This window comes from Apteryx rowi, unplaced genomic scaffold (assembly GCF_003343035.1).
Source record: "Apteryx rowi isolate R43461 unplaced genomic scaffold, aptRow1 scaffold_70, whole genome shotgun sequence".
Lineage (NCBI taxonomy): Eukaryota > Metazoa > Chordata > Aves > Apterygiformes > Apterygidae > Apteryx > Apteryx rowi.
In genome coordinates, this window is record NW_020450983.1 from 954,431 (window position 1) to 977,570 (window position 23,140).

A 23,140-nucleotide genomic window follows, 5' to 3' on the forward strand; every position below is an offset into this window, starting at 1 on the left:
CTTTTATACTCATAAGTCATGCCAAATGCAGCTCTTTGCATCTTTTGGGGTGTACAGCTTTTCTATGGACATATTCAGAAAGGAAGAAACAATATCTACATTGATATCACTTCTCCGCATGCTGTGTCCTGAGCAGAAAAACACATTTGACAATACAACTTCAAATAGGGCAACTAAAATTATTAAGTTCTTTTTTCCAGGTCATTAAAAAGAGAGTACTAGCACCTCTGCGCATGAAAGCAGAACTTGCTAATGACTGTCCCATTCTGATGAGCCCTCCTCAGGGGCTGGGGAGTGGACAGGGAACCTGGAAAAAAAAAAAMCCCTAAAACAAAGGTGTTCCCACATTATCTCTCTTCCATCTAGGTGACTGTCCCATCTGCTACTCTTCTTTATAAAGATAGAAACAGCTCTGTTGCTGCTCTTCTCTGGATTCCCAAATCTTTCTTTCTCTTTCTTAAACAACAGGAAGGCTGCCTTGAAGAGGCTGGGTATGTGCCTTTGCTCTCTAGCATGGTCTTCAGACAGCTACATGCTTAGGTGAACTCTCTTTGCTTGATGCCTATGTTAAAAATTGCTCATGGAGAAAAGGTGAAATGGAAATGGAAAGCACAATCTGGGTCAAGAAGGCTGACAAAAAGAAGTCATAGGCTTTGTCAAAACCTTCAAGAGCAGTTGATGGGGCAAAAGATACAGCAGGGCTTGCTCACCCCTTGAGAACATCTGCACTACCAGGTTAACAAAAGACAGAGGGAGAAACTTCCTCTCCCTTTATGAATCAATAAAGAACAAAGTAGAAAGCTCTTGAAGCTTTTCTTAGATGCTACCTCCTCAGCAGTGATTCCCAGGACTTATCCTCACTTAACACTTCAACAAATCAAGACAGCAGGACAAAAATCCCATATTTGTGGGAAGGCCTAATGGGATACAATGCAAAAGAACTTTGTTTTGCAGAGAACTGCATCAATTCATAGACGATCCATCCTTAAATCCCTCAGAGAATTACGCATCATACAGTTAAGAAGGAAAAGTGTGTTCTGTTAAAATCTGAGACTGTAGCAACTAAATAAAGTGAGAAAGAGAGAAAAGCTGCTACAGAAACCGGGAGGGTAGGAAGGCTTATCAGCCATGGCCAGATTGTGTAGAGGGTTTTCTTAAAGCAGAGGTGGGAACAGGATGATGAAACAGAGGCAAAAAAGGGGCTCCCAGGCAGTCTGGAACAGGAATTTACCCAAAGCCGCTTCTGACAGAGCTTGCATTTCCTGCTCCAGCTCCAAAGTGTGGGAAAGGAAAAGACAGAGTAAAGAAAAATTGGTACTGCTATGGACAGATGTTGGACCTGTCTCTGCAGATGCACTGAGATAAACCTATCCTTCCATGCCTGTCTAATTAAGCTACATGAGCAAAAAGCCAGGGTAGAGGAAACATACTCCTAGGTATTACATCTGAAGTTGCCACCACTCTTCAAGCCCTGAAGAGTGCTCCTCTTCCTTTAAATGTTTTATTTGTGCTATTGTATATATTTATATAGTAGGGTGCAGGTATTAATGTCTGTACATGTGATTTGTATTTTCAAATTCCATTCCTTTATGTCTTTAAGAAAATCAAATGCAGAAGTTCACTGCTATATAAAGTTATTCAATTTCTAGACAGGTTTTTTCACTTTGGGCCAGGCAAAATTAAAAAGAAATTCAGGAACTAAATGAATGTTCTGTGAAAAGACACAGTAGGGGTCCAATTGGTTTCATGAATCAGGGTCTAAATGAGCAAACCAACAAATGATCACACGAATTTTTCTTAATCAAGAATAGTTCTTGAACAGGTGATAAGCATGAAAACCCAAGACATTTAAACTATGAATCAAATGTCCAAACATTGGGCATTTCTTTTTTATCTGTAGAGGACCAGGCAACAAGGACTCATAATTATTTATTGCCAACTTCTCTGAAAGGTTTTATCTTGGGATGATCTTTAGAACTGCGTAACTCTACACTGCATGACCCTGAACCTTGAACAAGGCAGATCGAGGAGACCCAGCAAAATCAACACAATTTCACATGGATCCAAGGATATGCTCACATGATTCCAACTGCAGAACCGGGACCTAAAAGGACAATGAGCATTCATGTCAAACTAATAAACGAGCTTCTTTTAATCTCACTAAAACTATTTATATCCTATCGCACTAGAAGGCAGGCAGGCAGTATGAAAACACACAACAGGAAATATTTCACCCAATAACAAAAATCCTTGCACTCAGCAAATTGTTTCTGCTCAAGGTTGAGTTTGCAGCCTTAGATTTTTCCCCTCCCCAGTTCAGTCCCGTTCTTAGGAAAGCTAAGGCTGTGAAGAGTCATATATAATACAATTTCTTGCTAAAAACAACAGTAAGGCTTCTCTGAAAATTGAGAACACAAACACCAAGGGTATGTCACCTGAAATTTGTGCTGACTGATCATATTTTGGGTATATAAACATACAATTAAAGGTTCACTGGTAAAGTTTCACGTGCAATTAAGAAACAACACATATAATACCTACTGCTGTATGTATTATTATATAGGCTTTTGAATTCCACAGAACCCTCCCAGCAGGACATTTGAAAAAGACCTATATTCAACTTAGGAATGGCTTACACATTTTATTTTGTTTTTCAATTTTGGAAAGGGAACATTCAAAAACTGCTTTTTAAGTTAATTTATACAAATTAACTTTTCTATACAAGCTATTAGATCATGTTGGTTATCCAAAACCATGCTTACAACAAGAGCCAACCCAACAAAATCAGTTGCAAGTGACTGGTTGCACGTGTTCTGCAAATTTTGCAGATATGCAAGTATAACTATCATTTATCATTCTTCAGATGTGCACACTGGTCAGAAAACATGGAAACCAAACTGCCTACCAGGCAAGGAGACTTTCACAGACCTTGGGCTAATTGGAACTGTTTAAAATTCCTCTCTTGTTTAATTTTTGAGGCAGAAGTAACACAGAAAAAAATCCAGCTGACACTGTATGCCTGCTGGTAGAAATGGTGCATAAAGGACGGACAGCATTCAGGTTGCAGATACAAGCAAAATTCTGCAGTCCTTCGCCTCCATAATAAGAAATGTTATCCTCTCTCAGATACCTCAGAAAAAGAACACAGCTTCCGAGGACTGAACACAAAAAATTTAGTGAAATTGATGGGCTCTGAAGGTTTTAAAACAGTATGTTTCAGATACACTATAAAACCAATACAGAAGAGAGTTCCAAAATGTCATTTGATAAAATTACTATTAATATATCTAAGAAATATTGTATATGAATTCAGTGATAGGCTTGAAAATGAAAGATCTCCCCATAAAAGAATTGGGTAATCTAGGAGTTGGCACACTGAGGCTGAGAGCCTGGAAGCCTCAGGCTCTCAAGAGGCAGAGATCATTTCTTTCCTACCAATATATGGTAATATCTCTACGCAGTCAGAATATTTATCATTAGTCCTTGATAATGCTACCAAACCACACACAAATCATATTCATCCATTTTGCAAGCAATGTAATAGTGGCTGCTAAAGTCTCTGCAGGCAAAACTGTGAACAGACCTCAGCTTTTTAATACATCAGAGGCATAACTCATCTACTTTATCACAGTGCCTTTTGATGAAGATACCAAAAATGCATGGTAGCCCATGCTCTACAGCCCCTACTTCAGTTATTTAGGAATTATAACCTAGGAATCCTCAAATTTAGCTCTTAATGTGTGCCTTATAAATAATTATGCAAACTGATGGCAGAGTGAGTGCCATGCTGTCTCCTAAATGCTGATCTACAGAGAAGTTAACTACCATTTATCTGTTATGCTTTTAACTCATGTGGATAAAGTCTGAAGATAATTGGTTCAAAACCTGCTGATAACCTATGGCACAAAAAGATTCCCCAAAACCCCCCAGAAAACCCATCCTGCAAAAACCATAATGGAGAATACATAATAATGAAAAGACACAAGAAAGGAGGAAACAAACAATACTGATCATTCCTACCTTGATACAGCATAATTACAGTTGTTTATAATTCTTTTGAAATAAACTATCCATTTATCATAGATAAATTAATGACAAACTCTCACAATTTGGCAGCTACCTTAAGGAAGTAATATTTCATTATTTGCAGTGGGAAGTCCTTCTAGAACAAATGTTCATTTTTAAAAATAAAGTTTACAGTGGTCTACAAAAAGTTTGGAAATATATAGATCAGTTCCTTAAATGCTTCACGTAACATTTCACACATGGAGCAATACAAAAGAGTTCAACTAAAGTGTCACATATGGTCTTAAATGCAACCTCTCTGACTCTCAATCTGGCAAACTTTTACTTGCACAAATACTGTTTGAATCAAAATAAGTTTCCATAATATAAGAGAGGTATGAGATTATTTTTAATCCCTGAGTGAAAAAAATTATTTTGAACAAAACTAACCAATAACTTTTGCTTAGATTTAGGTGATAAATTTCAGGGGGAAAAAAAGAATTTATTTTGCCAAGAATATTTAACTAGCTTTTTGTTGTTTGAATTGCAAGCAAAGTGCATTCTGGAGAAGATTAAGGCTTCCCAGATTTCCTTCAAACCAGAAATATCTGTTTTTTCCTACAATGGATGACTTCTGAAAGAAACCTCATGCTGGACAGCTCCCAGTACTCTGATTCAGAAATCGGATCCCTTTTCACACTAGAAATTCAGAAGCAAATTTTTACACTGACTGTGAAGTCCAGATTTCTGTTGACTTGTCACCTCTTCTCACAGATTATGCAAGACTCTAGTATCTCTTTTTGTGTTTCAGCTTCTACAGTTCAAAGCATTTGCTTCCTGTCAGTTCTTTTCAGAACTTGTCAGAGGATGCACAGCACTGGTGTTCTTAGCACAGTTCTTCATCAGTGTTTATTTTTTTTAATCAAATGTAATTTCAGTCATATATTAGAAACCACCTAAAGATCAAAAGACGCTGAAATACTTTGATCACTTTCCCTGTTGTCCAGGTAGGAAGCTCCTCATCTCAACAGTTCCTCCAGCCTCTGTACAGATGTTTCTTAACCATGCTCTAACTGCTCCTACTGTGAATAGCTAGAAAAACAGCAGTTTGATGTTCAGAAGCTGAACAAGTTAACAAAATACTAATTAGGTGGTCAAAGAATAGGTTTATGCTACCACAACTCTCATATTCCTACCTGCTGAGGTTTTCTTTCCGTCTCCCTGGATTTTTTTGAACCTCAAATCTATTTCTCCTTTTTACTCCCTCTGCTAGAGTCCTACTGGGGGCTGGGAGCAGAAAAAAATATCAGAAATGAAGGGGTAAATACCAAACTATCAAATTCTCAGCTCTAAAAATGAATTTAGACAAACAGCACCTGGCAAGTTCAACTACCTGCAGCCAAAAAGTTATTTTTGTCAGACATGGAACTAATTACCAACTGATAAGGATTCTAGTTTGTTCTGTCGATAAAACAGGATATGCTAGCTATATTTAAATATGATTAGGCCTGTTGCTCTTCATCTCAATACCCAATCCTAGTCGCTAGGGGTTCCTCTGCTATGCAGATCAACAGTAAAGCAATAAAATGCTTCAAAAAGGAAGACTGAAAATTTGTAATGGAAGACTCATCATCTTCACCTCCTGAAATGTATAAAACAAACCACATGTAAGGAAATAGTATTTCTGTCTTACATAAGCCATTCTTCAGTCCAGATGAAAACTGCCTATAGCATTCATAGAATCATCTGAGATAAAAACATTTGGAGTCACCTAAATAACTTGACATCTCTTGCCATGAAAATATACCTGCCCTCTAGTTTCAGCAAAGCTGCCAGCAGAAGAATTCAGGATGCTCCTTGAAAAACTGTCCATAAAATCAAGGCGCTTTTTTTTTTTTCTTTTTTTTTTAATATGGTAATCCTTCTGGATAGTTAAAGAAGCTCTTATGTGAGATTCTTATAATCCTATTTGTGTAAGTTCATGTCTGCTAGACAGAAAGTGAATTCTGAGATAATGCTAATATGGTATAATCTGCCATTTCACATTCATATTTTTTTCCTTTTATAAAAAAGTATGTGATTTAATTACAAATATGTCAACTCCAAAATACAAATTTCCATTAGGTTCTGTCTATTTGTGAGTACCACTCCAAAGAAAACTTCTGATAGTTCAAGTCCTTTCCCTGTCTCTAAGTAGCAGGGATTACTTCAGACACTTTTTAAAAGTGCTACATTAGTAGATTTTATTAGAAATTCTCTTTATCTAGAAACAAAATCAGTCCATTCCAGCGGAGAAACAATTCAGTACAAAATGTCTAAAGGGTAGTGTTTTCTATACCAGCTAAACTCAGATCTATCAGAATCAATGCAAAGAAAACTAGACATACTGGAAAAGTTACTACTGCTCATTGAACTGAGTTCCATAAATTACCTTTGCTTACAGGCTTTATAAAATTTGGTCTAAACATACTTCACTGTTACATCACGCTCTCGATGGGGATAATTTTAGTATATATGCACAAACTTTGTAACTGCGATAAATAATACACAGCCAGTTGTCTTGTCTCCAATGAAAGTATCTTCGTTTCAAAATCAAAACACACTGCAAGAAGAACATTTCAGCAATAGTGCTGTGAAACCACACAAGTATGCTGTGACTTCCCTCTCCGGACAGCATGCATCAGCTAGAATCTTGCTACCCAGCAGGATTCCTTATGCTGAAGCATTCATACTGCTGAAACCTGTTCTTTTCACATTTATTGATTTAACGAGTGATGATCAAAAACTGATCCGTTGTTCCTACAAAATGATGAATGCTTTCATCCTTAGGCAGTTTCAAACTTTACTCTCAACATCTGGAATTTCCTCAAAAACCACATGCATCAGTTACTCAAAGTAACACTTCGAAGTGTGCACTCTACATACCATCCAAGACAAAGACATAAGTTGATACTCCTTTCTTGGGTCTGCAGGAATCCCTTTGCACATGAGATACCAGTTTTATGGGCTACAGAATCTCAGACGAAAGCTCACTCCTACCAAGGAAAATAGGATAGCTTTCTACATTTCACCTTGCTCTAAAGACATAAGAAATGGAAGCAGCAAGCAGTGGCATTTGACCTTTCTTCCTCAAAATGCCAATAATGCATTAAAGTCAAATTAAACCAAACAGTTATTTTTACTTGCTTTTTGTCCTAAGCATCACTATCCCTAATCTAAAAAGAAAAGTATTCTAGGAACAGATTGTGGGCTTCTTTCTGGACAACAAAAGACACTTCTTTCCAGAAGAGAAAAAAGCTTTCTTGTTTCTATGCACAAGCCAAAAGAAAACATCTGGATGTTGAATGTAGTAACATTCAGACTGGAAATCTACGGGAGTACTTGCCTGGTTTAGGCAATATGTTTGCAATTGGTGTGCTTCCTTCACATCCTACTAACTGAGAAGGAAGAGAAAAGAGATGGAGAGTTGTGACTAGTTTCCTAGAAGTCAAGGCAAAGAAGCAGAGAGCTGGCACAACACTGAGTGGAACTTCTGAGAACAACATGCACATAACAGTGTTACATATAGGAAGAGCTATTAACTGTCTTTTTTCACTCCTTAGTTTATCTTTGTACTGTAAGGACATTTTTCCCCCTTAATTTTTGCAGTTTTCAAGTTTACAACTTCATAGTAAAAGGCCATTTTTTAAAAGAATAGTGCTATATTTTTTCAAATGTAAACAAAGATGATTGGTTTTCACTCTGTAAATGCTTAAGTTGGTCGTGAATGTGCAATAAAGCATACTCTTTTAATGTGCAATAAAGCATACTCTTCTACTCCATTTGTTTACAATGGCAACACACAGTCCATTCATTTTAACTGCTACATTTACCTATTAATTTTCACTGCTGGAATGTATAAAGGGAGCCACTAGCACCCCAAAATATGTGGTCACATTCACATACAATGAAAAAGAAGAAAATCTAGATTAAGGAAAAAAAAAAAAAGTTTTTTCAATGCAACCCAGACACCATGCATTACTAAGCTATATTATCAAAGTTACCATCTGAGTCCACTAGCTACACTCACCTGAGCAGAACCACTGGAACTACCAAAGAGATAATTTATATAAACACAGATGGCAGAACTAAAACCTTTTGGGGTAATTCTTTTTTTTTCCTTCAGTACCTACATTCAGTTACTTTGTATTTTCTACTCCTTGCCCAATTATCAGTTTCCTATTTTTCATTTTTCAAGGACATTGATATCTCACCTTAAACAGATTTATCCTGCAGACTATGATTTTATAATACAGTTGTAAATATAAACCAAGCCGTATGGAACTCAGTGGGTATTTTCAGTGCTTACCCTGCAATTTCTGATTTTCCAAATGGAATGTGTGGATTCCTATTATTATTTTAAACAGATAGAACATCTGATCAATGTGTTTTATATACTGAAAAGAAAAAAGGAAGTATTTTTAAACTATATATTGCAAGCTACATACAAAATATTAGAAAATTTACGAAACAGGTAACTGTTGGTACAAACCAGGGATACAGAGGCATTTGTAACTGGTTCCAACACTGCGACAAATGCCGTGTGCACAAGGATTCAGAGCGCAGAAGTCAATCAGCTCATCACACACAGGTCCCGTAAATCCAGAACTACAACTGCAGGAGAAGGCAAGTCTATCTGCGTAACAGGTTCCATTGTTCTGGCAGGGAGATGAAGCACAAGGGTCTATTTTGTCTTCACAAGAGGTTCCTAAAAACCCTAAAAGAATTAAATGATTTTGATAAGTAAATATTCTGGCACGTACATAAGTTTAATAATTAAAACAAGTTAAATTAAAGCCATTGGCATATCTAAAATTAGACATGCAGAAAAAGGTATGCTTGCGAGGAAGCTTTTTTAATGAAATGTAGAAAAGAATGAATATTTGAACAAGTTACAGTACGCTAACTATAGCCTGTATCCCATACATCATATAGTGACGTATGAAGTATGGTTATTGTACCCTAAAACAAAAGAGAAAGAATTTGAATTTGAATTCTAGCACCCTTCCAAATAAAACAGCAAATTGTTCTTTCCATTTAAGTATAATCTTTTGATGAATGTTTGGTCCATTCCTACAGATCATCACTTTTCAGGCTCAATAGAACAAACATGCCTGGCCAATATTCCCTGGAAGGCCCTATATGGTAAAACAGTGCTTAAAAGTTCAATGTGCTGATCACTAGGAATGACAGATTAGAAGTAAATCAGGGCAGCCTCCACTCAAGAGCTGCCAAGACAGCTAACAAATCTACTAGAATGGAAAGGATAAACCAAGACCGTCATGCCAATCTAAAACACAGAGAACAGGCCACATTGCCACTGCTGCTGAGGAGACTGCAGCTGCATTTCAGACACCCTTCAGACACTGGAGAAGAAAATAACCAAATGCATGACAAACTATTCCAGGAGTCATAAAAAATATTTAACCAGAATGAGAGAAAAACAAATACCCCCCCCAAATGTGCCTGATGGTGAGAGAAAGCATCGAGATGTAGGAGGTAGCTTTGCTCTGTATAACAGCCTGCAAATGACTCAGAGTATGAAAACAAATAATGACAGATAACACTTTGGATTAAGTCTTATCTGTGGTGGAATGAAGGAGATTTTTGGCTATATTTCTACAGTTTTTATGTTTATAAAGTCTAACCATTGGATTAAAAGCAGTTGATGAATTAGAACCGATTCCTTATATGTTATAAAGGTTATGAGGAATACCAAAAGTAAGACCAAATATCACACTTAATACATACTTTTCAGTCTTTTTCACTAATCACTTGTTATCTATTACTGCCTGAGAAAATATTTTTTATTCTAAACAACAACATTTCATCTGCAACCAAGGTATACTTTATCAAGAAATAATTTTAAATTAATTTTGACAGATGTGTCACTTTAAGGACATTTTGAGTTTCTTTCTTTTCTAATTAGTCATGATTCACATATTCAGGTGAATTAAATTGTACCGTAGTTTTACAGTATTCTAGATCGGTAATGAAGAATAGCAAGACAGAAAGTTGACATTTCTGAAAACAAGTGCATAAAAAGAAATAGATTAATTTATATTTTAAAATCTAACAATACAAAACAAGTATTTACTAAAAAGTTCAAATTCTACATTTTTTATTGATTGATCGGATTTGCTAACAACCCAGGCCAGAAAGATCTAGTGAACTGAGCATAGTCTGTCAACAACATGACTGAGCTCCAAGACTTGAGGAGCAAGTGAGGGCCCTCTACTGAGATAAAGAGACCAAGGATGACTCCAGCATCAAATAAAATAGACACCAGTAATTCATTTTACATACCCTGAAAGAAACACACTTTTTTTTTTTTTTTTTTTTTTTTTTTTTTTTTGCCAAGTTGAATTCAAGTGTCCATTTCACCTCTGAATGACAGTCAGTCTATCTAATCTAGTTTGATTTGTTTTAAGATCTGCAAAAGCTCGGTGAAGAGGGGAAATGGATACTAAACGATGCTGAGTAACCCACGCAGAGCATACTACAGTAATATAGTCAGAGAATTAACAAAGATTACTGTAATTAAGGAAAAAATGGAAAGGCTACAACTGCCCTGTGGGTTCCAGAGTAAACTAGGACATTCATGGACACTGCGCGCATCAGGATTTTAGGATCATCCCCAACATATTGGGTTTTGGGCAAATGACTGAAAAAGTCACATTTCCCTCATATGCTCATAATCCTGACTCCAAACTAACAAATTAAAAATCAAATAGAAAATCCCCAAATCTACAGACTAAACTTTTGTTACTCATAAGTAATTCCTAATCTTAGCAACAGTCCAGGAAAGCAAAGCAGAGCTGGCAGAGCACTGGCCGAGAACATAGGCAAGAGCCTCCTGCCCTCTCCATCCCCTGGCTCAGTGGGCTCCATTGGCCTCTTCAGGAGCAGCTGCCCTCGATGGTGAAGAGGGAGAGCTTAAAAATAGCTATTGTAGATTCCTGTATTAGAAGCCCTTCCTGTAAATGATAATTGAAAAACCATCAGAAATTGAAAAGAATGGAACCACTAAAACCAAATACCTAATTCCAGCAACAGCTTGCTGACAAACTGAACAAGCCCACACTGTATTATAAAATCCCAGACAGATTTAAAAGAATCCGCAAAGACTTTTAACTATAACCATGAGGGGATCAGCCAATGAGTCCAGTGAAACCTCTTCACTAACTCTGAAACCAGATTGAAAAGGATTAAGGAGATCTGAGGTCACCTGATGATATCTATGCTGCTTCACTACAACCTTTGCAATAATCTTCCCTACAAAGGGACGCTTGCCGGCAGATGGCTAATGTTTCAAGTGGCAAAGCACTTCAAGAACATATGCAGGTTTAAAATACACTAAAACATGTTGCCCTTGTACTATCTTTGACTGCACTGTGAAATGTGTTTAGTTCATTCTGGAAGTTCAAATCTTATGTATGAGTTAAATATCTGAAAATACTAGAATCAAAACAGTGGGTACACAGCTGAATTGAAGACCTATCATTTTGGTGTTTCTTACTCTGCATTTAAATCAATATCAATAAAATTGTTGAAAACACAGAACACAAATCATAGATTTAAAAAGTAAAATCAGAGATATATTGACAGAAAGCAGAATAAAATGCTGTAGAAGAAAGAAATTCAGGTTTCCATTCATCTGCAGATAAACATACCCTGAATTTTTCTTCAGCTATCCAGCACAAAAGAAGCCCTGCATCCAGGTCATTACTGGTATAACAGAGACATGACTAAAATGTAAATACTACTACAGATTTAACATATCTGAATGCAAAATTTACCAAAGGAATAACACAGAAGGCAAAGGGGAAAGGCAATATTAGGAAAGAATTATACTGCTCAAAGACACAATACAGTATTTTTGCTTACATAGAATAGACCAGGCTAGGAGTCAAGAAAACTAAAAGTAGTAGGTTAGGGTGATATTCTTCATACATTGCTACAAACCTCCAAGAAAATGGCAGAAAGTAGATCAGGAAATATTTTCAGGGATAGAAAAGCTCTGGATAAAAGACGTATTTCTGATCATGGTGGGACTTGATTACTTGCCTACTGAAAGCCCCAGAGCCATGCAAAAATCAAGGAAGTTAAAGATTTTCTGAGGGTACCATACAACTGCTTTTTATGTAGTCTGCGGAACAACCCACTTGCCTTGCTATCATGTTATACCTCATTCCAAGAAATACACAAATGTGAAAAGTTAAGTTTGTGAAAGCTAGGACTAGTGATTACAAGATCTTTAGATTTCAAAAACAGGGATAAGCATTAAAGAAATACAGATAATTTTTCCCTTGAGAAAACTGTTTCATGAGACAAGATATCTGGTGTAATTTCACCAGAATTTTGTAAGGGAAAAAAGAAACTCAGCATAAGGAACAAATAATTAGAATTAGAATGCAGTTTTAAGACTTTGACTGAAATTCACCCTAGCTACATCTTAACAGATGAAGGAGAACAGAGGCTAAACTGGTTAAAGCATTAAGAAGACTTTAAAAAACAGGAGCAATTTGGGAAGATGCCAGGTAAAAACATTAGATTAGCAGAAAGTACCAGTAACTAAACAGCCATAAAAAAATTTTAATTAAAAACAAAGTGTTCTTCAGGTAAATTAAATTCTGTTATGGTAATATGAAGAATTCTGCATTCTATAATCACCAGTAACCTTGGGAAATCTTATGTATGCAACAGCTGTGTGTCCTACTTTCACAGAATCAAGATAATACATAGCTTTATTATATGCAAGCCTAAATAAGTTAAAATCACATTTTCAAGATATAATATAGAAAACACGAACAGTGAAGACCAGAAAAAGTAAAAACCATGAAACTTAAACTATTCCTCATCTAGGCAACAACTTCTGCTCTCCCAGTCAATTAAAATTCATGGAGCAAATGTGTGTTTTCTAGCTGCTATTGAAAATCAACACATATGAATCACAAGGTAGCATCTTCTTTAGCTATCAAGCTGTGTATTTTTTAAACCACAGAAACCACAATAAGAACATTCATAAATTTGCTGGTTTCCACCTATGAGCGGCTATTTCAGGGCCCTTTTGCTCAGTGTGGTGCCTAGCTAAAGCCACCTGCAGCTAGTGAAATGAAACTGGCAATAGGAAAAGAAAATCAGTTCTGAAAAGCAAATTCCAAGTCATCTAGAAGTTAAGCTCTCTAATTATAATATTGCTTTCTCTCTGTTTCTTTCTACAGGGTGGCTATAATTCCATTAAAGCTGATGAGTATTTTTCAAAAATGTATTAATCTGAACGAACAGATTTCTACCACTTCTATCAGGGCAGGTGACTTTCAGGTACAAAAAGTAACAAAAGCCCAAGAAGTTTCATGTGCTTGGCCAGGTGAATGGTTGCTGCTTTTATCAAAGGTTAATATTTTCCTGTAACGCTGGATGTAGTTCCTCTGAACTACATCATCAGAATATTAAAACTGTATGCAACAAAACTTCAGAAACATCTTGCAGCAGAGGGTTATTTCTTTGTTACTACTAACTGATCTGCTCTTCGTTTGCTATAATGTGGCTTTGCTCAAAACAACATTCCACTACTAATTTTTTTAATAGTATCTTATGAACAAACTTGTCAAATGCTCTTCAAATGTCTCAAGTACCCAAAATATGTACATATATACATATGAGTTGTTCCACTTTATCAACTTGACAAAATTCGCCTGTGCAAAGAACAGATCAGTGCGACTTGCCTTTCCTCATTACAAACTATGATCGGATCTTTTCTGTATACTTTTATTTTTAACTATGCTTTCAATGAATTTAGTAATTGTGTAAGAAAGGTCTATTAGCTGCTCTGTTTCTCAGGATATATTATAATTACATTCCTTTATTTCCGATCCTTTTTTGTATTTGTTTCTAATTATTTGCATACTGAATTCCACTTCAGGCTGGTTTCAGAATTAACAACATTTTAGTGCAACTTCTCAGTTACTTAAAGAAATTGAAGTAACCAAATTTCTAAAATGACGAGCACCATCCCAAACAACTAACAGAATGAATTAATATTACTGTCAATACAAAAGTATGTAATACATTAGAATAAGCAGAAGAAAATCAGAGCAGATATTTGAAAGAATGATATAGGTATTTATAGAATTATTCTGAATATAAACTTCAAATAGCCATGGTCAAGTTGACATACTTTTAATATGTGTGGATTTTTAGGACACCTAGAAATTTATTTGCAAGAACATTTGAAGGTATATTCACTAAATGTGTGTTTATTATCATGAAATTTTAAATAGTATGATCAAAGATCCATACCCCAGCAAACAAGACATCCTAAACAGCCTCTTCCCAATGATTTCTGCTGTATCAATATTAAGATTGAAAATTCTGAATACACTTATTCAGTGTTGTATAAGTTCTTCATTATAGATCTGAGTGTAAAATCAAATTTCCTCTTTAAATAAGTTGTCTCAACATCTTCATATAACAATTTATTTCCTAACATATTCCTGACACATTAAAAGCTAGAATACATAAAAAATGGAATTGTCAAGTCTAAAAACATATTAAATTCAGTTTTGTTAAAGGACTCTTAAGATAGTAAAATTGTCTAAAGAATAATCATGAAATGTTCATATTCAATCTAGGCTTCTTTTTCAGTGTCTCAAAAGCTCACCTTCCATAACTTCTCACATGCTTCTTTCATAAACCACAGATCTCATTTGTGAGATACAAATGTATCATGTTCAGATCATTCCTCATTATTTCCAACTCACTCCTTTCTTCTGCCATTTTTTTCTTTCTCCTTTGCTATACTTTCTATCTTCTCTTACCCTTTTCCGCCCATCCACATTATATCTCCAAATTCTCCAGTCTTTTAGTTTTTACACACATCTGAGCTCCTGGGCTGACTTTCCCCCACTGTGCTGAATTAGCACTTCAGAAAGAAAGGCCTCTTCTCGACAAGCAATTACTATTAAGCACAGCAGGAGAATAGCAGCTGAGCAAGAGACCTCACTTAAATTGGAAACCAACAGTGTTTTTTTCAGAAATGGAAAATTTGAGGACACTAAAAATAGCAAATCTGCAAGTTACTGCACCTGCAATTTTCAATTAACTATTCTTTATTTACAAAAATAACCAAATCTCTTCAAAACCCAAACAAAGGCTCTCAAAATATGCCTCTCTGTGAGAGGATAATGCCTCAAAAGAAGATAGAAGAATCAGGGCAAATGCAGTCATTAGTAAATTTAGATAATGTATTTTATTTTATAGCATCTAGAAAATCAACCCTTTCTCTCCCTCCACAAAAGAGCTGAATTCCTGAGCCTGTTGGCATCAGAACAACATGGGAAAGCAACACCTTATTTCTACTAAGCCCATAAGCTGCTCCAGAGCAATAGCTCTGGCCTTTGCAGACAAGGCAAATGACACTTCTGCTCCGATGGTCTCCCTTCTTTATGGTGAGGACATGAGTGGGAAGCTCAGCTACAAAATCTCAGGGGGAGCACTCACTGTCTGAAGCACCAGTAATTATTAAGGAGTCTGGGAGATCCTTCAGGGCTGCTGTTGAGTTATCATAGGCTTACTCAAGAAGAGCAATCATACATGCAAGATGGAATTTGTTCCTGCAAACCTGAGAATGGTTTCCCCAGATAATGCTCATTTGCAAGGGATTGAGAATCAGACATGAAGTGTATGGGGCTATCCTTTCTAGCAGAAATAACTGCAGTTCCATCTTTGCTCTACAATATGGCTGCTCTTAGAAACATGAATGATACTTTACACAGAAAGTTTCAGACAGGTGATGCAAAAAGCATGTTTACCAATTAATGAAGTCTATGAGCAGAGAGATACTTTTTGAAGCTGGTAAGTAATTTTTTTTCTTTCCTCTAGAAGAGTTAAAAGGCATATTGTATCTTAAAAGAAAACTCAGAAACCACAGAAAACCTCAAGACCCCAAGAACAACATAAGCACAGGTTTGTAAGACACAGTAAGAACAGAAGTACTGTCAAAATAAAATCTTAAAATATCAAGAAAACTGTATGAATGTGCCCAGAGGGAAAAAGAGCAAAGTGCTGGAATGAAGGTACCAAAACATGTATACTTGAATCAGAACATACAACAGAGCCAAACTGGAAACTAAGCAAACCTAATTCTGGTAAAGAAAGAAGGCAAAAGATAAATATTTGAGAAGCAAAGGAGCCAGGAAGACTGTAGGACCAAATGGTGTAACACAGACAGCCAAAGACAAGTAAAGCTGAAACAGAAGAAGGGCAAGAGATTTGGTTCTGCTGCAGTAGAGAAGCTGCTAATTTTTATAAATACAAATGCTGCACATCAAGTAGTGGCACATCAAATAACCTCTGCACCACTCTCTCTAAGGAGAGCAGCTCCAGGCAGAGCAGAGGGAAGGTCTACCTCTCCTGTGCTGGATCTGGTCCAAAGCGCTCAGACCTCAGGCCCGCAGCACACACCAGAGCTTGCGCGCTTGCAGGGCAGCAGCCCGCCTCCGGCTGCCCCCGGCCCTGCCCCAGGCAGACTCCCCAGCTAATCACGGCCCGGCCCTGCAGCGTAGCCTGTTAGCGGGGTCCTGCTGGGCGCCGTCCCCCAGCCGCAGTGCTGCCGCGTGCCCAACAGCAGAGATCACCGACGTGGCCACCCTGGGACCCCAACCCATCCCCATATCCCAGGGCCAGGCAGCATCTCCACTGGTCGTAAGAGAGGAGCTGAGAGATATGGTCAGCATATTGATTAATAGGTCAGCAGGAGCAAGTAATTAGGCCATGCAGAGAAACAAATATGTCATTATTAAAACAATCAAAAAATCCCAGTAGCTATTTTTCCAAGCATTTATATTGAAAAGATATTTTGCAGCAAAGCATCCTTAAATTAAGATACTTGAACACATTTCCTGAGAAAAATGCAAGTAAATTACTGACCAAATCCAACATCTAATGTGTTTCTCTGTGAATTTCACTAACAGTTATAAGGCAAACAATTTTCAGGATTCTTCTAAATGCCAGATCTACATTGCTGTCAAAATGTCAGTGTCTGCGTTTCAACATAGTTGTTAAGTGGATCACTTATTAAAGCAAAACACTAAAAAAACAAGGAATCAGTTTGAAGAAATTACAAATAACTTTTCCTTGTTAAGCAAGGGTATATTACCGGAATAGTTATCAAAGACTTGTACCCTTAGAGCAAGAACAAGTTGCTGAAAGAATATAAACAACATGCATGGATAAACTGAGGACAGAAATATAATTAGTTCAAGGTTCTAATCTTAAATATAAATAACTAATAGAAGACCTTATAATGAGAGCTTTCACTCCTGATAGTTTTTTTATGAGCAATTTAGGCATCTGCCATTCCAGTCAGCAAGATGTTACAAAAAACATAGACTTTCAGCACCACAGTGTCCTCATTTCTCATAGTAACATTCACAGTGTTTACCAATGAGACTCGCTGAAAGGCTTGCATGTAGAGAAAGAAAGCAGTCCAAACAGAAAGGAGAATGAATTAAAACTTTGGGGGATTGAAAACATTCCTTTAGCTTTGAATTATTATACACCCTTTAACCCACTGACCCAGATGCAGCACTACACAAATACTACAAGGTAGGCAGCTTTTGTCACCCACTTTCTGGACAACACAAAAGGCAGGACACACTCTAAGGGTCCTCAGACTCTCTCCTCTCTCTCACAAAGCTGTAGCCTGATTTCTACTGTAGAGATGCCAGGGAAGGGAGAGACTATTTCTGTTCAACATATATACTGAAACACTAAGCTCTAACCACACTTTATGTATTATTGCTGATGACACAAAGATTTCTCATCTGGAATTTTATCTACTTATGATGATGGTTTAAGGCATAATTCCAAATATATTTCCATATAACTGAAAAATTAGACTAAGTACACCTCACAAAACACCAAGTCATATGAGATATCAGATAAGTCATTGCTCTTTACCTTCTGGACACTGACAACTGAATCCATTGATATTGGATGAGCAGGTACCTCCATTGAGGCAGGGCTGCTGGATGCAATGGTTAATCTCCGACTGGCATAGCTCCCCAGTGTAACCTACAAAACAGCACACAGCATTCAGAAAATACAGGGAAAAGAACATTTTATCACTAAATGTACTATTATGTCATTCAAGTAGTACTATTACTTTTCTTGAATAAAATTAACCAAAAGGTAAGAAACAGAACCCAGGACATTCCCTTAATTTTCTTTATAAAATGAAATCCTTAATAAGAACTTATACTTCACTAGAGAAACCTAAAAAAATAGTGAAAACCTAGCGATCACAACAAATTGTATTTCGCCAGCAGCAATATTCTGACAGCACCAGTACAACAGAGGTTGGGAATGGGTTCTCACAAGCAGCCATATAACCAATAAAGCAGCCCCTTTTGAATAGCGTTCAAATGTATCCTGAAACTCAAGTCAAAATCCTTTAAAAGGAAGACTTTAAACAAGACTTGTCTTTCTGAATTATTTGTGCATATGCTGAATGACTATCACTAGGTTCCTACTTCTGGGCTTCAGAGAGGGTGTTTATTTTAAGTGGGAGCTGTGAAGAACTGCTCAGCACAGTTGCAAACTCTGCCAAATAAGCTTCTCAAAGATCACAAGCTACAGACTGTGTGTACTGTACTATTTGACCATAAGTTTGCTTTGTTCCATATGTCTGAAGTCTACATAACACATCCAAAATAATGAACATACTTACAAAACACAACTTAAATGATTAAATACTCCAAACTTAAATTCTAACACCACACCTTCCCCATTCTGATTTTTATTTCACTTCCCAGAAACTGTCTTGGATGTATGACTGATACTACATTACACACACAGGCCCCTTATTTTTAAAAAGGTACCCCAAATAAACTTGTAAACATCATCAGTAATAACCATGTTTAACACCATAAACTATGACCAGTTAATACTGTTAATATAGTGCTATAAATAGGTTAACTAACACAATGACTCCAAGGAGGGATAGAGGGCAAGCCTGGACTAGGATTTTGCTCATGCAGGGAAAAAAAGGAAAAAGATTCTTATTTTGATTAAATAATTCTTGTTAGCGCAGTCAAAATTAACATTTATAAGCCTGTTTAGCAGGCTAATACTTACACCTGCTCAAATCTATTGATGCCACCATGAAGTAGATCTGAACATAGAGTCGTATATTTGGAGTTACTACAGTGCTACTCTAGAAAAGGATCTGTAAGACTTTCCTCTCCGTGTACCTTAGTGTTTTTACATGCTGTGGAGAGCTCAATTATGATCCTATTTTCTGCAATGCGAATCCTGGAAAAAGAAACTCTGTTGTATCTGGATTAACACCTATAAGTCACCTAAACTCAAGAGGAAGAACAAAACTGAAAAACAGATCTCTACTCTTGTGAGGCAGTGATTTTCTGTAATTTTAATGGGTCTCAAATTACCATAAAATTTATAAACACTGCAATGAAGAACTACAGAAAACTGTCAACTAACCTTTTTCATCTATAGGCTTCATATTTTTTCAAGTACTCACATTCAGCTGATTATTTTTATGAACCATAATACAATATTGAAGATGTTTAACTCATTTAAACATTTTTCCATCTTCAAACTGTTACCAAGCTTGTGAAAGCTAAAAATTACACTGGAATGCAATGTGTATCCAAAGGAATGTTGGCACAGAAAGAGAAAAATGATTGTGGTGCTCTGAAGCTTGCTAAAAGTATCATCTAACTTCCTGCCATTCTCATAATAGCTGGAGGCAAAACTCGTCAGAGATGATATTTTATGTCAGCTTTGTGAAAACCAATATGTTCCATCTTATTATTATCTAGACAGCATGTTTTCTCCAACTGAAAGAAATTATTATATGGGAATTTAATAGCAAATATGTGTGCTCTAAATTATGTGTTTCTAAGCAATCACCCCAGAAAAAAATGTTTGTTGGTCAGATGCATTTTAAGAATCATTACACCTATTGATTTTGTGCTGTTACAAATCTTCGTAACATTTCCTCATAGCAGGATTAGAATAACATACTTTCCATATACTAATGGTTCTGAAATATGCAAATAGAGGCATCTACAATAATTACACTTTTATTTTCCATTTTCTTTAATAGTTTTTTGTACTCAGTGAAGAAGATCTTTTAGAAACCTATTATTATATGAAAAAGCTAGTTTCCCTATTTTTTGATGTACTGGCACAAGTTTGAAAAAAGAAAACAAAACAAAACTATGGGTAGAAAACACCAGGCTGCTGACGCTAACAATGACTAAGCCAGTAACTATAGACATTTGCAATTAAAAAAAAAAAAGATAATTTATTTTAAAATACTTAAAAGCTAAACCTAAACATAATGTGTTGAGGCTTTGGAGCACCTTGCAAGTTCAAGCATGTAATAAATGAAGTTAACTATACTTAGCTTACTGAGGATTACAGGGGAACTCCATCACAGTCATTCATAGGCAAAGCCTTCACATATGGAAACCAAATACTTTCATTTAATCTACTGTAAGCTTTGTGTTATACCATGAGAGGTAGGACAGGTTTTGTAGAAAGAAATGTTTGGAATTTTGACATAACACAATTTGTTTTTCTTGTAGGATCTGACAAATTTTCTAGACACAAGCTGAAGAAATAATTACGAAATTAACAAGGCAAAAATTGTAATACTTGAGGAAAATCATTTTTAAATGGAAATACATTTCCAAAAATATATATCAGAAATATATTTTGTTCAAGAAATTGGCATGTACTTCTTCACCGTTTCCTTTCCACTAGGCACCTCACGGTATCAATCTAATGTTTTTTCTACATGAGTCAACACTTCATCAAGTAAGCAATTGAAATGCCTGTCCCTAACAGTGACTGCTTTTTTTTTTTTTTTTTTTTTTTTTTAACTCAAAGGGAGCTTTTAAAAAATGGACAGTCCAAATTTTTAAAAATAAGTAAGCACTTGATGATGCAGATATCTGTCAACAGTGTTTTCAGAGCACACAGTTTCCATTTTTTTCTGGCTAAAGTGGGGCACTTAAGCCACTTAAGGACTTTTGAAAATACTAAGTGCATATCTATAGCTTATGGCACCAAAGCCATTACGAATTTTGCCCCAAATTGCTTTTGACTGAAGAGTATCTGCAGACCACAGACAAGAACAGCTCTCTTATAACCTGATAAAGTTTTGCACTGTGTGGTTTTCACTGGCCAAGACAAAACCATGCGTATCTGGACCTGTTCCTCTTTTCTTCAATGTGGAAATTAGACCACAGTCTCTATCATGTATTATTACCTGCACTCAGACAGGCTTCTCATACCATATTCCAGTCCTTGTGCACTTTAAGCAAGTAATACACTTACCTATAATATACACTGGGATCATAATAAACAAAAATACTTAGGCATTTAAATCATTATACCAATTATATAACATTTGCTTTATCAATGCACTATAACTTGCAGCCTCACAGGAGGCATCACAGACCTGACCTGAGCGTAATAATGGAAGTAATAACAACCTTTGGAGTCTCACATGTAAGCAGGAAGCATATTTATGTTACCCTGCAAAAGTTAGCTGGACAACATCACAACCTTAAGTTTTCCTAGCAGAAACATTGTTAAGCTTTCTGGTAAGTATATCAGAACTATCATAAGTGTTCTCCCTAAAGCTTTCTTTAAAAAACTAAACCCCAGGATTTTAATAGAGAGCATATACCGGTATTGTTTTGCAAGTCTTGTCAGTCAACTACCTAAGTCAGAGATATTTTAAATTAAGACAGGAAAACTATAATCCAATAAGAATTTTCATTTCATGAAAAGTCAGCAGTTGGGCCCAACAACAGTGAAGATTTGTGAAAACACTTTAAAAAAAAATGTATGTTTGTTGAATACAACTACAATGAGTTTTTCTCACATCATTGAAGAATTAGAAGTTGCAGTTATTTAGCCCAGATCACAGACTGGCACTTTATTTTCAACTTAAATAAGTTTAGAATCATTTTTATATTTCTTCTGATGTAGGGATTTTGAAAATAGAAATTTAGTCAAATAATACTTGATGTAGAAGAATTTTCAAGAAATCTATCTGGAAAAAGGTGTAAAACATAATCATAAAAAGAAAAACAACTTTTATTTTCTAGTTAGAAACTACATTTCAAAATCCAAAAGAATTCTGAACCAGCTATATTCAGCATGACATTAGCAGTACAGATTGTTCAAGTTTTCAACTTTCAGGGGTTGCTCCAACTCTAATCTTTCTCTCCTTAAATGTACTTTGCAGTTAATAGAATTTAAAACATCACTCAATTGTATTTACATATACTATTAAAGTAACAGTTGATCCATTTGCATATTTATGAAATAGAACAGAATATATACATGCACACAGTGAGCTTATGATCTAATTTCCACAGCAGATTTATTATAAATTCAGGTCATTATATAAAAATCCAAATATAAATCACTTCTTTGCTGCACATTCAAGGTAGTTACTGTAAGTAAAGAGAAAAAGAGTGGAAGTCGTAGAGGCATAACAAGTATATTCGTAGTAAACTCATTGTTTTTTGGAGGGAATGAAGGGAGCTAAATAGTTTGCCATGGCTGAAGTTGTGAACTACGGAGTTCACAAATGATTAGAGGACAGTACATGGCAGCCACATTGAGGCATCACCCAGCTTCTGGTTCAGTCACGTTTCAGGCTGGTACTTCATACCAGCATAATCAATAGTAGCTAGAAGGTTTCTCCAGTCTGTGCTGACTGTGCATTAATGTACCAGATAAGAATATTTCCATCTTTAAAGGAATATAGGAACACACTCACGCCATGACCCCTCTTTGGACAGAGAATAAAGGAAGTGTTGCTACAAGTACCTCTTATATACATTTCATCCACATAAATAAATACCCACCCCATATTAAACCGTATCTTTCAGTGAGCATTTGGAGACAACCACCACAACCTGATTAAATTATTAATTTCCTAATCTGATTTTTATGACATAACTTTTATATTCTGCAGAAAAAGACTCTGTAAGTGTCTTCCTTTTTTCAGATAAGTTCTCTTCCCTTTTCTTCCAATATCAACTGA

General features: G+C 36.1%; 1 protein-coding gene across 1 annotated transcript in view; it reads right to left on the bottom strand.

Annotated features, from left to right (window-relative positions):
* The window catches only part of DNER (delta/notch like EGF repeat containing), a 100,948-nt gene that overhangs the window by 22,423 nt on the left and 55,385 nt on the right, over positions 1–23,140 (bottom strand). The window contains exons 9-10 of the mRNA XM_026087025.1: positions 18,007–18,120; positions 8,537–8,761 (exon numbers count right to left, since the gene is read on the bottom strand). Coding sequence (XP_025942810.1) covers positions 8,537–8,761; positions 18,007–18,120 — 339 coding nt within the window. The remainder of the gene's footprint in view (positions 1–8,536; positions 8,762–18,006; positions 18,121–23,140) is intronic.